General features: G+C 44.1%; 1 protein-coding gene across 1 annotated transcript in view; it reads right to left on the minus strand.

Moving 5' to 3' along the window:
* PADI2 (peptidyl arginine deiminase 2) overlaps positions 1-14820 on the minus strand; it is a 69716-nt gene that overhangs the window by 20217 nt on the left and 34679 nt on the right. Inside the window, exons 7-10 of the mRNA XM_044667803.1 lie at positions 8634-8812; positions 5870-5973; positions 4693-4804; positions 487-594 (exon numbers count right to left, since the gene is read on the minus strand). Coding sequence (XP_044523738.1) covers positions 487-594; positions 4693-4804; positions 5870-5973; positions 8634-8812 — 503 coding nt within the window. The remainder of the gene's footprint in view (positions 1-486; positions 595-4692; positions 4805-5869; positions 5974-8633; positions 8813-14820) is intronic.

Consider the following 14820-nt stretch of genomic DNA (forward strand, 5'->3'; position numbering starts at 1 on the left):
TTAGACCTCTTTGAGTTGTATTCCTTCACTTTACGGATGAGGAAACTGAGGCCCAGACTTGACCCAGATCATATAGGCAGTTAAGTAGCAGGTTGGAATTCACACCCAGCTCTTCTGGAGACTTTTTGACTAAGCTGCCTTACTAATCTGGCTGCTTCTTATAAGTCTTTTGACTCCCAGTGTAATTTGCTTCCTCTTTGGCTCTTTGGGTGAATGGTGAGCCTCCTACCTTTAAACATAGATGATGGGGGCAACTAGTTGGCTCAGTAGATAGAAAGCCAGGCTTAGAGGAATAGGAGGTCCTGGGATCAAATCTGGACTCAGTCTCTTTCTGGCTGTGTGACCCTGGGCAAGTCACTTAACCCCCATTGCCTAGCCCTTACCACTCTTCTGCCTTGGAACCCATACACAGTATTGATTCTAAGATGAAAAGTAAGGGTTTAAAAAAACACACACACCTAGATAAGAAGCCCCAGGGAATCTTACCAGGAGTTCTTTCACTGGGAAGTCTTTTAGGTTCCCATCTCGGGGGGAATCTAGAACCACAGGAAAACCTTTGTGGGGAGCATCAATGTAGCCAAACTCAACTTCATCCTATTTGGGAAGACAAAATGAGCCATCAGATAAGCCTCTGGAAAAAGAAAGGGAACCTGGTCCATCCAGCTAATTCTGTCCATCTTGGTTTGCACTTGCAGGGCAGACACCACTAGGGGGCAGCCAGACCTTACCCTGGGCTAACCTGCATTTGAGGATAGAGCAGAGGATCACCTTGTGGGATTGATCTGAAACTCCATCTACCTACCCACCCATCCATCCATCAACCCATCCATTTACCCACCCATCCATACTTCCATCCATCCATCCATTCATCATCCACCCACCGATCCATCCATCCATCAACCCATCCATCTACCCACCCATCCATCCTTCCATCCATCCTTCCATCCATCCATCCATCCATCCATCCATCCATCCACCCATCTACTCATCCATCCATCCACCTACCCACCCACCCCTCCATCCATCCATCAACCTATCCATCTACCCATCCATCCATCCATCGTACCATCAGCAAACCTTTGTTCAGGAACATGTATCCTGTTCCATGAGTCTCCTTCCCCCCCATAACCTTTTGCTAACTTGTAAGTTGCAGGTAACCTGGGGCTGCTCCATACCTTACCTTCTCTTGTCTCTGTGCCTCTACTCAAGGCATTTCCCTTATGCCTGGAATGAACTCTTTGCTCATATCTCATCTTTATCTGTTTTAATCCCTTCCATTTTTTTCAGAACCCGATTAAGAAGTTCTCTCCTGCAGGGGCTTCCCCTGATCTCACTTTTTCCTCCTTAACCCTTGTGAAGTAATTTCCCTCTTTACCAAATTTTTATTCACACTTTGCTTGGCCCTCTCCTTCCCTCTTTCTCTCTTGTATCATATTTATTTAATAACAACAACAATAGTAGCAAACAAGTCTAATAGCACCTTTTAGGATTCCAAAGCATTTTACATATGTTATCTTATTTAAGCCTTACAACAATCCTGGGAAGTAGATGCCAAATGTTAGTCCCATTTTATAGATGCAGAAACTGAAGCTGAGAGGTCATGTGATTTGCCCAAGGTTATGCAACTAGCAAGAATCTGAGATAGGTTTTGATCTTGGGTCTTCCTGATACCAAATCAAGCACTCTATGTGCTACTCCATCTAATGTTTATTGTTTATGTATTTATAGCTTCCTTACAATCTTATTAGATTGTAAGCTCCTTCTTGAAGATAGGGCCTGTGCCGTATCTAGTCATCTTGTTGATTAAGCTCTGGACTTGTACATCATAAGTGTATAAACAAGGTTTGTACAGATGCATAATGGGGACCACAGTTGGCTTTGAAGAAGGGAGATATGAAAACATGTCTCTCTCTTCTTTGCAGGAAGTAAGAGCTTGAGGGTGGTGCTATGGGCAGCACTAGAAATGCCATCAGACTCAGTTTATATGATACAGTGGTTATTTTTGCAGAGTTGTTTCTTCTCTCTCTCTCTCTCTCTCTCTCTCTCTCTCTCTCTCTCTCATATTCTTTGTTACAAGGATTGATTCCTGGATAGGAGAGAAGAGAGGCATATATTGGGAAATGGAGGGGATGCCAAAACAAAAAATTTGTGGAAAAATTTGTTCACTTGAACTCTTTAGAAACTCCTTGTGTCTTGGGGGTTTGTCTGGTTTGCAGGGGAGCAGCAGGGCATCTGACCTTACTGAGACTGATTAAAAAAACCCAACCCTTACTTTCTATCTTAGTAACAACTCTAATACAAAAGAACAGCAAAGGTTAGGCAATCAGGGTTGAGTGACTTGCCCAGGGTCACGTAGCTAGGAAGTGCCTGAGCCCAGATTTGAATTCAGGTCTTCCTGCCTCCAGGCCTGGCACTCTATCCACTATGCCACCTCATTGCCATTACTGATTTTTCAATATACACAATATCCCCACACCTGCTATGTTCTCCCTTCTCCCCTCTGTCTGCTATTGACTTCTTTGGCTTCCTTTAAGATGGCACTCAAATTGCCTCTTCGACAAGAAGCCTTCCCACCACCCCCTGACCCCTTCTAGTGCTTCCTTTCTTGGATTCCTTTCCAATTACTCTGCATCTAACTTGTATGTCCATGGTGGTTTGTATATTCTCTCCTCTTAGAATGTGAGATCCCTGAGAACAGGACTCCACTTTTGTAGCTAGGCACAGTGGATAGAGTTCCAGACCTGGAGTCAGAAAGACTTCAAAGCTAGTTTTAGATCCTTAGCTGTATGATTCTGGACAAGTCACTTTACCTCTAGGTATCTCAGTTTCCTCTTCTATAAAATAGGGACAATAATAGCATCTGCCTCCTAGGGTTGTTGTGAGGATCAAATGAGATAATAATTGTAAAGCATTTTTCAAAACTTAAAGTGCTGGATAAATATTAGTTATTATGATTAATTATTATTATTACTTTGCATCCTCAGTGTTCAGCACTTAGTGCACAATGAATAAATGTTTCCTGATTGATCACCAGATTTTCCTGAGGGGAACTCTGTGTGTGTGTTTGTGTGTGTGTGAGAGAGAGAGAGAGACAGAGACAGAGACACAGAGACAGAGACAGAGACAGAGAGATGCTTCTATTTCAACTCCATGGCACTTGTTGTTCAGTCATTTCAGTCATATTCTACTCTTCACGACTCTATTTGGGTTTTTCTTGGCAAAGACACTGGAGTGGTTTGCCATTTCCTTCTCCAACTCATTTTATAGATGAGGAAACTGAGGCCAACAGGGTGAAGTGACTTACCCAGGGCCACACAGCAAGGAAGTGTGAGGTTAGATTTGAACTCAGGTCTTTCTGATTCCAGGCCCTGCACTCTATGCACTATGGTGTCACCTAACTAACCACAGCACTTGGTTCTACCATCCATGTCCGTACTTTGTTACCTTAAATAGAAAGAGATTCCTACAGGTCCCTCATTGACTTAGAAGAGCACACTTTACCATTATCTATGTTGTATTATATTTTTTAGTCTGTTTTTTAACCCTTACCTTCCATTTTATAATCAATCAATATCAATTCCAAGGCAAACGAACAGAAAGGCCTAGGCAGTGGGGGTTAAGTGACTTGCTCAGGGTCACACAGCTAGGAGGTGTCTGAGGTCAGATTTGAACCCAGGACCTCCCTGCTCTGGGCCTATCTATCTATCCACTGAGCCACCTAGTGGCCTCTATTGTTTTGCATTATTATTTTTTATTAAATATTTTCAAATAACATTTTAAGCTGATTCACTCTGCTCTTAGAGTTTTGCCCATGAGTTTGACACTTTTCAAAATAGTGCTCCTTGTAAATCAGTCAGTCAATTAACAAACATCTGTTAAATACAGATATTAAATGCCAGGCTCCCAGAACACCAGTGGAGGAGTGGGAAAGCTTCTAAAATGTAGACCAACTCAGCAAACAAGGAATAAGATGGAGATGGATGTAGGGAGGAGGAATCCATTCTAGGCATGGAGACTAGCTTCATCTCCAAATTATTCCAGCTCTAGGATCTAGAGCTTGCACGATCCTAGAAGTCTTTGAGACTCAGGGCCCCAGTGAGACACTGGAGGAAAGGTTTAGCAGAGGCCAAATGGTGTAATAAAGACAGGACCTGTGAGACTATTTAAGGACTGGACTGATTATCAGTAAGAGTCTGGGGGTCATTTCACAGACTTAAAGAATGTTAGAATTGGAAAGTACCGCTTTGGAGATTCAGTCCAAACACATATCTAACCAAGTGTCATAATGGATGGAGAATCAGAAAGACCTGAATTTGAATCCTGCCTCAGACATTTGCTAGCTGTGTGACCCTGGGCAATTACTTAACTTTTCTGTGCCTCAGTTTATTCCCCTATAAAATCAGGATAAAAATAGCATCTACCTGCTTGCCTTTTCATTTGTGGAAGAGGATCTGGAGGGAAGGAGAGAATTTGGAATAAGAAAGAAAAAATGCATGAAAGCTCCCCCCTACCATCTAAAAATCCTTCCCCAACAAAAAAGAATAGCATTTACCTTACCAGAATTGTTGTGAGAATCAAAATGAAGTGACTGGCAAGTATTTTGCCAGTGTTAGAGCTTTTCTATGTATAAATGCTGGTTAGTTACTAATAATGCTCCTGTTTCTGACTCTGTCCCTGCTGGAGCCTTCTTACCTGGATCCAACGATCCCCACGATTCATGTACTGGAAACAGATCTTAAGTTTGCAGCTAGTTTTCTCAATCAGGTTCTTTATCTCCTTCAGGAACAGGTAATTGTCCTTCATGCTGAGCAGTGCCAGAGAGAGCAGGGAGGGGTGAGGAGGGAAGAGCAATGAGGGACCAAGGTTCACTGCAGGGGACAGCTAGATCAGCATGGGTGCTCACGGCTCCCTCTAGTAGGTCTTTAGGGGAAGGACATTCAAGGAAATAACTCAAGTTATTACCTAAACCCAGACACTCAGTTGACATTAACATCAATGACCAAATCAAATATTGAGGAAAATATTCTTAAAGGGGTGACTTTCATCCCCTCCAAGTCCAGGCAAATTTGAAGACATGGATATATTTGCTGGGATCATTTTAGAATGAGGGGGATGGATCTCCCAATATCTAGAGATATCTTTCTTTCAGCCCATAGCATCTATTATCAATCTACAAGCATTAAGTTCCTATGAGATTCTAGGTACTGAGGATACAAATAAAGGGGTATAGTTCTTGTCTTCTCTGAGTATATATTCTACATTATTATTATTAAAAACTCCTCACCTTCCATCTCAGAATCAATAGTGAATTGGTTCCAAGGCAGAAGAGTGGTAAAGGCTAGGCAATGGGGGTTAAGTGACTTGCCCAGAGTCACACAGTTAATAAGTATCTGAGGTCAAATTTGAACCCAGGGCCTCTCATCTCTGGGCCTGGCTCTCAATCCACTGAGCCACATCTCTGCACTCTCTTCTGCATAATTTTTCATTCATCTCTTTCTAGCCAACATGGGTTTGAGGACTCATTCCTTAGGAGGCAGTACAATGATGCTGTATGGGGCAATCCTGTCAATCTCTCCGCCCTTGAGGAATATAACCTGATTGATTACAATGGAGCCTCCATCATTCCTGAAGTGGGGAAAGAGGGGCATCTTGGCTGGGGTCCCCATCATGGCCTCACTTTGATGTTCCATTAAGATGGAGATCTTGCTAATTTCCTAAAGGCTAAGGGATGACCAAAGCTTCCCCTGGATGTCTCAAAGCTTTATCAAATCTCATCTAAGAGTTGCCAGTTGTAGCTGACCCAAAGAACACTCCTGGTGATCCCAGGAGTTGGCCAAGTCCTGGCTGGCTATATCAGCCTGCACCTTACCTGCATACCAGCACTGACACAGGAGGTAACGTGTTTGGGGTCATGATCCATGGAGCAACCCGGAAAGTCACTGTGTCTGTGTAGATTGGAGTCTGGGGAAGTCCCTACAAGAGACAATGGAGAGAGAAGGTTGTCACTACATCATCTGAAAGCAGAGGTCTGAGGGAGAACCATTAGTTCACAAGTGATCAGTCTGAGTACTTTTACCACTCTGCTAGTAAGGTCTATAGTAGCTTAGAATTGAGGATTTCCTCTTCTCTCTATAGGATCATATTCCTGAGAAGAAAAATAACTAGGGTAGGGTGATGGGCATTTCCCCCTAGGGTGCCGAATTTGGAGGGTGGTGATAGTACTTGCAGTCCTTTGGCAGTATAGAAGCAAAAGACCATAGCCTTCTATCAAGGATAAAGCTCCTCCTTCCCTGCATTTTTTTATTTAATAATTTTTATTTTTTAGAAAATTTAACATGGTTACATGATTCATGCTCCTACTTTCCCCTTCACCCCACGACTCCCCCCCCCGCCCCCATAGCCGATGCACATTTCCACTGGTGTCATTGATCATTGATCAAGACCTATTTCCAAATTGTTGATAGTTGCATTGATGTTGCCAGGGTCTCTGACTCTTGCTCAATGGGACAGTGACCAATCTTCCCACTTAGACTAATGGTATGCTAATTGCTCCAGGCACACAAATTTGGGTTAAGGCTTTTCTCCTGGCAACTTGATATATATTGAGGGTGTTCATTTTTTATTTCAGGTTGTCAAGAGGGAAGGATGAGTTATTTAAACTCCCTTTTCTCCCTCCATCCAAATCTTCCTCAATTGAGAAGACCTAGGTTCGAGGAGGTAACTTAGGGTGAGGAATTACAATCAAAATGAGTAAATAGCCTGTGTCCACAGTTATAGGTGAAATCTGAGATCTGGGCATAGTTTTCCTTTCTACAGAGCTAAGTAGCCCATGTGGACAGCCAAGCTTAGGTTGTTGGTACGACATTAATGATTGTAGTCTAGAGGAGAGAGCAGAACTGGATTTGAGTCTTGATAGTCTATACAACTCTGCTCTGTGTAATCTTGAGCAAAATCGCTTCAGCTCTGAGATGAAGTTTTCTTATTTGTCAAATAGGGGACACCCATCCTCCCACTACCTACTCCCAAGGTTATTGGAAACTAGCAAGGATTTGTAAGTCTTCTTTGCAGAGGTGGGGGGCGATGGGTGTGGAATGTTGCATACATTGGTTGGTGTATTGCTTAGTCTGGATTTCCTTTCCCCCCTTCTTTCTTTTTAACTCTGTCATGAGGGATGGCTCTCCGGGTGGGAGAGAGGAGAGGGATATGCTGGGAAAGGAAGGGGAAATTTGTAAACACAAAAGACAATAAAAATTTAAAAATCCTCAAAAATCCTTTAGAAATTGGAGCCATTTCATCTAGGCACAGAGATACATTCGGGACATACATATTGTTTTTTATTAATTTGTCGCTCACCACACAACTGAGCAGATTGTTTGAGAACTAGATATACGCTGACTTAGGGGCATGAGGGCAGGAATTAGACTAGTGCCTTAGAAATGTGTCCAGGTCCAGACAGAGCTCAGAAAAACCCAGCCCAACTGAGGTTTGCTAGAATTAAAGGCAAGCACGGGAGAGTGGGAAAAGGGGTTGGTTTTAGAGTCAGGACACTGACTCTGTATAGTTAGAAAATCTTGTACCCTTGGACTTCATCTCCCAGCATCCCCTTCCTTGTGCCCCCACGTTTGCGTCTTCACGTATTGTTTATAAGTTTGTTGTAAGCCGTGCCCTCTTCCCTCTTCCTCCGGCGTGCGAGGCTGGGAAAGCTGGCTTTTTACTCTAGCTTTTTTACTTTAGTTATATTATTAATAAATCTTATTAAATATAATACTTGGAGTATTTATATATTAATTTTAATTCTCATACTCTGCTGCTTCAGCTGAGTGATCTTGGGCAAGTCATATCCACTGACCCTTCTCTAAAATGGGGAAAATAATTAACTAGATGAGGCTATGGACTTTGTAAACTTAAAAACCCTGTGGAAGAGGGCAGCTAGGTGGCTTGGTGGATTGAGAGTCAGGGCTAGAGATAGGAAGTCTTGGGTTCAAATCTGACCTCACATTTCTTAGCTGCATTACCCTAGGCAAGTCATTTAACCCTTATTGCCTAGACCTTACCTTCTTCTTTCTTGGAACCAATACACACAGTACAAACTCTAAGATGGAAATTAAGGGTTTAAAAAAACACTATGGAAATGGGAGGATAAGAGAGGCAACCTTTCTGGCCAATCATTTTCCTCAGTGGTATAGAGGAAGAAAAAATTGGGAGAGAGAGAGGTCCTGAGTTTAGGTCCTGGATCTGCCACTTACTCTCTGAAGTGACTTTGCACAATTCACCTGTTTCTTCATCCATAATATGGGTTGGACTAAATAGCCTCTAAGGGTCCTTCCTAGCTGTAAAGGTATGAAATGAGTTGGTAAGCATGATTCCAGAGGCCTTGAAACTCAGTGGAGTTAGAGGTCAAGACTGAAGGCAGAAACTGCAGGCACACTTGAAGCCTGCCCCTATTGGCCCTTTCTTGGGAAGGATGGGAATAATGGCATCCTGAATTCCACCATCTTGGAGAATAACCCCAGCTGGCCTTGGGGATCCCTTCTAACCTTGGCTATCTCTCTCCTTTCTTCTTTGAAGTCCTGGGAAGCTCTCCTCTGCTCTCTCTCCCCTCCCCTCCCTCCTTATGGCCCGTGCTCATTCACCTCTATCAGAAGTTCCAACAGGCTGACATGGATGGAGACCAGGCCTGAGAAACTCTCATCGGGGAATCGAAGGCCTTCTACGAAGAATTCCAACTCAGCTTTGCCACCTGTGTACTTCACCACATGGAAAAGCTTCCGCCGGCCGAGGATGTGCATGTAACGCTGGCCGAAGAATGGGTCTGGAAGGGACATTGACTGTTAGCAAGAAAAATATCCAGAGAAACCCAAACAAAGGGGAGACGAGAATTCTTAAATGTTACTGGAATATCTGAGGCAGAAGGAGGAAGAAGAGGGAAGAGAAAAGGGGCTTGCCCTATGGTCGGGAAGTGCAAGCTATCTTTGTCAACATGAGATACCTCCTGGCACAAGACTTCAAGTGCCAGCTTTGTCTCCAAGCTGTTTGACCCTGAGCAGGTCATGATACCTTTGTGGACCTATTTCCTTCTTGGTGAATGAAGGGATTGGGGCCAGAAGAGGTTTTGGAGGGGTGGGAGGGACTTTAGACATCATTTCAACTTCTTGTTTTGTAGAGGAGGAGATGGAGCCCCAGCGAGGTGGTGTAATTTGTCTAAGACTACACAGCCAGTAAACAGGAGAGCTAGGTTTTAAACTCAAGTTCCCTGATTCTAGACCCTGTGTTCTTTTCACTATATCATACTGCCTTGAGCTCTGACATTTACTATAATAAAGCCTTTTTACTCAATCAATTGGCAAACATTCATTAAGCTCCTACTATGTGCTCTAAACAAACCTCTAAGTAATTCTCTTAGTTAGCAAGAGAAGTACCAATGGGTATTGGTAGAGGAAGTGTCCTTACTGGGAGTTTTTTATCCTGACTCTCACTCTCACACTCTCACTTTCTCTCTGTCCATCCATCTAACTTTCTATCCATTTATCTATCTAACCTATCTATCCATCTGTCTCCATCTGTCTGTTTCTTCATCTCTCTTCTTCTCTTTCTGTCTCTTTCTCCATCTGTCTATCTGTTTTTCTGTCTATCCATTTATCTATCTTTCTATCTATCCCTCTAGCTCCATCTTTGTCTGTTTCTCTCTATATCTCTCTCTCTTTCTTTTTTTTAATTAAAAAAAAATAAACCCTCACCTTCCATCTTGGAGTCAATACTGTGTATTGGCTCCAAAGCAGAAGAGTGGTAAGGGTAGGCATTGGGGGTCAAATGACTTGCCCAGGGTCACATGTCTGGGAAGTGTCTGAGGCCAGATTTGAACCTCTACTAAGCTACCCAGCTTCCCCCTCTCTCTCTTTCTTTCTGTCTCTCTCCACCTATCTGTTTTTTGTCTATCTTCCTATCTATCCATCCATCTCCATCTTTCTGTCTGTTTCTCCATCCATCCATCCATCCTCTCTTTCTTTCTGTTTTTCTGTCTATCCATTTATCTATCTAATCTGTCTCTCTCCTTGTCTCTGTGCCTGTCTGTCTTATCTGCCTATCTACTTCTCTGTGAGTATGTATATTTATTCATTTACATCTTTATAAATATGGCCCATTGGTCTATTTAAAAAAATGTGCCAACTACTGAGCTGGGCACTGGGGATACCAACACCAAAATGAGACAGTGCCTGACTTCTAGGGGCTTACATTCTGTTGGGGGATACATCATGTGCACAGCTCGGTAAATAGAGGAAATATACAACAGAAATACACTGTGATTGGAGGTGGAGTGCTTGGCACTGCCAACAACTAGGGCAGTTAGTTGACTAGTAGCAAATAGAGCCAATGGACTTGGAGCTGAGTTCAAATTCTGCCTTAGACACTTACAAACTGTGACCCTGAACAAATCACTTGACCTCTTTGTTTCTCATTTTCTCCATCAGAAAACACGAAGTGAAATAAACATTTATAATTATTATTAGAGCGTTTTTACAAATATTATCTCATATGATTCTCACAATAGTTCTGGGATGTAGGTACTATTATTATTCCCATTTTATAGTTGAGGAACCTACTCACCAACTGCCTGAAATGAATGGGAAAGAACTGTGCTTGGGGCAGCCAGGTAGCACAGTGAATAGTGTCAGGAGGGCTTGGATTCAAGTCTGGCTTCAGACTCTTCCTAGTGGTGTGATTCAGAGCAAGTCGTTTAACCCCAATTGTTTAGCCCTTGCCCCATTCCCCTTAGAACTGATACTAAGACGCAAAGTAAGGGTTTAAATAAAAATAAATAAAATAAAATAAAACGAAGGGCCGGGACTCAGTGACCTTCCAGCTAGACATCTATGAGTTTACAATCCCGTGACATGGGAGAATCAGGAAAAGTTTCTGGTAGGAGATGTCGCCTGAGGTGAAACTTTATGGTAGCCAGGAGTCCTGGGAGGGAGGTAAGAGCAGAGAGCATTCTAGACTTGCTGATTCTCTGTTTTGCCATTTCAAGGTCTAAGGTCTCTTCCTGCTCTGATGCTTGATGATGCTCTAATGCTGCTCCCAGTTGTGACCATCCGGGTTCCAGATTTCTACATTCCATTGTCCTTTTCACCTTGGCCGCCAACTGCCAACTGAATTATTTCACCGGAAAGGTGCTAAGGCCAGGCTAATCCAGGCAATTACCAATCTTGCCATGGGCACAATGGCAGTGCCAGGCTCACTACCCATGCTCTCAGCAACATTTCTAGTGACACTCTGGGGGCCTATCCAACTCCAAAGGTCAGAGGGTGGGGGAGAGAGAAAGCCGAGTCATGCCCACTGTAGACACCAGATCCCCAGCTGAATGACTCTGCTTTTCCTGGGAGAGGCCAAGGATGCCTAGAGAAGAAAGCCAGGCATCGGGCTGGGTAGGGGAGGTAGGGCCGCAGACATTGAATTTCAATCTCTCTGCGGACTTTGCTCCCTCTCATGTGGCCAGCAACAGAGCTCCATGCTGGGGGACAGAGCCTGAGCCTCTTTCAGGGCCCTTGGCCACCGTCCAGGCAGCCATTCATTGGTGGGGACAATCTTGGCATTGTCCGAAGGAGACCAGCCTCCGCCTCTCCGCCAGAGCTTTCCTACTTCTTCCCCTCTGGCTCTCTCTCTCCCAGCAGAGACCAACAATGCTCTTCTGTTGAGCCGCCCAGCGTCATGGGGCCTCTGGCTCGAAGCTGGTGGGGCCAGCTTTGTTCTTCATCGGTCGGCTCTGGTTCCAGGATCACAGCACGGAGGGATGGGCGGCACTTTGGAGATGGCTGAATCCAACCCTCTCATTTTTCAGCTGGGAATGACTTGTCCAGGGCTGCACAGGTAGCAGCAAGAGGGCAGAGCCTGGAGCCAGCTCTTCTGACTCCAAAGCCATTGCTGTTTCTATTGGATGTTAGGCCTCCCATTTCTGGGTGAATGCTAAGCCTGCAAAGGCCAGCTCTTGATTTGGGACTTCCTTGACCACACTGGTACCTATTCTTTCCCCCTCTTGGTTAAGAAATCTCACTGGGGGCAGCTGGGTGGCTAGAGATGGGAGGTCCCAGGTTCAAATCTGACCTTAGACACTTCCTAGCTGTGAGACTTTGGGCAAGTCACTTTACCCCCATAGCCTAGCCCTTACTGCTCTTCTGCCTTGGAACTAATACACAGTATTGATTTTAAGACAGAAGGTAAAGGTTTAAAAAAAAAATCTTATCACATCTATAGTCTAGAATCTCTACCTGGCACCCAGTCAGTCTCATAGCTCTGTGCTCTCTGATGAATCTGAATGAGATTAATTAGGGACCTTCCAGTCTCACGCTACCTCAGGAGTATCTCCTCACAGTGTCTAATAGCATCGAATCAAGCTTACAGAAGATGTTATTATATTGATGGAGGGCTGCCCTCCTAGGGAGCTCCTAAAGAAAAACTAGATAATTTTGTGTTCCTGGTGCTTCCCATGATGATGATAATAATAATAATAATAATAATAACAACAACAACAACTAACATTTATGTAACACTTACTTTGTGCCAGGTACTCTGCTAAGTGCTGGAGGTAGAAAGAAAGGCAAGAACATGATCCCTGCCTTCATTTTTTTTTTTTTTTTGAGTTATACAGTAAGGCTTTATTGTGGGAAAGGAGTGGGGTAGGGGGAGAGCAAGGGAGAGCAAGGGAGGAGCCCAAAACCTGCAGATGGCTAGGGGTCTCCATCTGGCTGGAGAAGGGGGCAGTCTTTTATAGGGTGGTGGTCTGGGATGAGGTCACCTGGGTTGTATAGAAGGAGTTCACATTCGAATGGAGGAGACCGCATGCCAATAACTAGGGACCTACCAAGATAGATACAGAATAGATGTATAATGTCACAGATTTAGAGCTGGAAGGACTTTGGAGGCCATGGAGTCCAACCCCTTATTTTACAGATGAGGAAACTAAGGAAGAGAGGTTAAATTATTTATGCAGGGTCAGTCGCATAGCTAATAACTGTCAAAAGCAAGATTTTAACCCAAATCTTTCTCCTATTTTTAAAAAAAATAGCACTTACCTTTGGTCTTAGAATCTATATTAAGTTATTGGTTCCAAGGCAGAAGCGTGGTAAGGGCTGGGCCAGTGGTTCCCAACCTTTTTTGGCCTACCGCCCCCTTTCCAGAAAAAATATTACTTAGCCCCCTGGAAATTAATTTTAAAAAAATTTTAATAGCAATTAATAGGAAAGATAAATGCACCTGTGGCCATCACCCCCACCCCTGGATTGCTGTAGCACCCACCAGGGGGCGGTGGTGCCCACTTTGGGAATCACTGGGCTGGGCAATTGGGGTTAAGTGACTTGTCTGGGGTTACTCAGCTAGGAAGTATCTGAGGCCAGATTTGAATTCAGGACCTCCTGTCTCCAGGCCTGGCTCTCTATCTACTGAGCTCCCTTCCCCCTCATCCGTCCAATAATGACCCTTCCACTAAACCACCCTGCCTTGATTGGCCAAGACTTGAAATGCTAGGAAATCCCACCCTAAGAAGTAAGGCCATATAGTTCAGGGAATCAGGCTAGTGTTACCCTACTGCCAAGGATTAGGAGAGCTGAGTCCCTTCCACCTTCCCAACCCTCTGCAATAGGGGGCATTTGAGCCCATGACCTAATGGCATCCCGTTGGTGGTACCAAGAATTGCCCAATCCTCATGGCAACCTGGCTCAGAATGGGATAAACATAAACATGTCCAGCCCAGGGTAGACAGTAGTGTCAGCCTGGCACCTAGAGGAATTCCGACACCCTTTGGGGTCAGCACCCTGGGAACTGGCTGGAGCTGAGGGTGCATCAGGAGAGTGACAGGCACCTGGCATTGCCTTCCATATACTCATGGGGCTCCTGTGGTAGAAGCCTGGACTGTCAGAATGTCTGAGCTGGATATGACCTCAGAAAGTACGCAGTCTGACCCACCCTTATTTACAAAGAAGGAAACTGAGACTCAGGAGGAGGGGTCGGGAGGGACTTGTCTGGGACCCCAAGGCTGGTGCCTCTGGTTCTTGGAAGGTTCTCAGAATATTCTTGGAATTAGCTTTTAGTGAATTAGTGGAACTTTCTAGGAGAAGGGGCTTTTCCGTGAAAGGAAGGAAAAAACAAGTGTTTATTAAGCTCCTTCTATGGATGCTAAGCTCTTTAGCAGGATCATCTCATTTGATCCTTCCACAGCTATGCTACTGAGTGCTATTATTATCCTCATTTTAAATGAGGAAATTAAGGCAGATTGAGGTTAAATGACTTGCTCAGGGTCACACTGTCTGAGGTTGGATTTGAACTCAAGTCTTTCTGACTTTAGGACTAATGCTATATAGCAACTCTACTACCTCGCCTCCTTTAGGCCTTTCTAGCTTGCTCTCTCAGCTTTGCTGCTCCTTTGACAAGTACCAGTCTCATGCTGGGGGTGGCAGAGACTGTCTTTCCCCCTAAGCTTAGTCTTTTTATACCATTATGGTAATTAAATATAATGGAAGTCTTTGTAAGTGCTCATCTCCTCCAAAGGAAACCACTGACTTGTACCAGGTCACATCAGAGGCAGATTTCTAGTTCCCTATTCTAAGACTCTTCGCAGCTCTGACATTCTGAGTTCTAAGGCATCTCCCAGATCTTACAATCTGTGTCTAAGCTCCCTCCCAGCTCTAGGTTCTAAGATCCCTCTTACCTCTCTTATTCTGTATTTTAAGGGTCTTTCCAGCTCTGATATTCTGTGTTTTAAGCTCCCTTTCAGTTCTGATGTTCTCTGTTCTAAGGTCTCTCCCAGCTCTGACATTCTCTAAAATCTCT

Source organism: Gracilinanus agilis, chromosome 3, assembly GCF_016433145.1.
Source record: "Gracilinanus agilis isolate LMUSP501 chromosome 3, AgileGrace, whole genome shotgun sequence".
NCBI lineage: Eukaryota > Metazoa > Chordata > Mammalia > Didelphimorphia > Didelphidae > Gracilinanus > Gracilinanus agilis.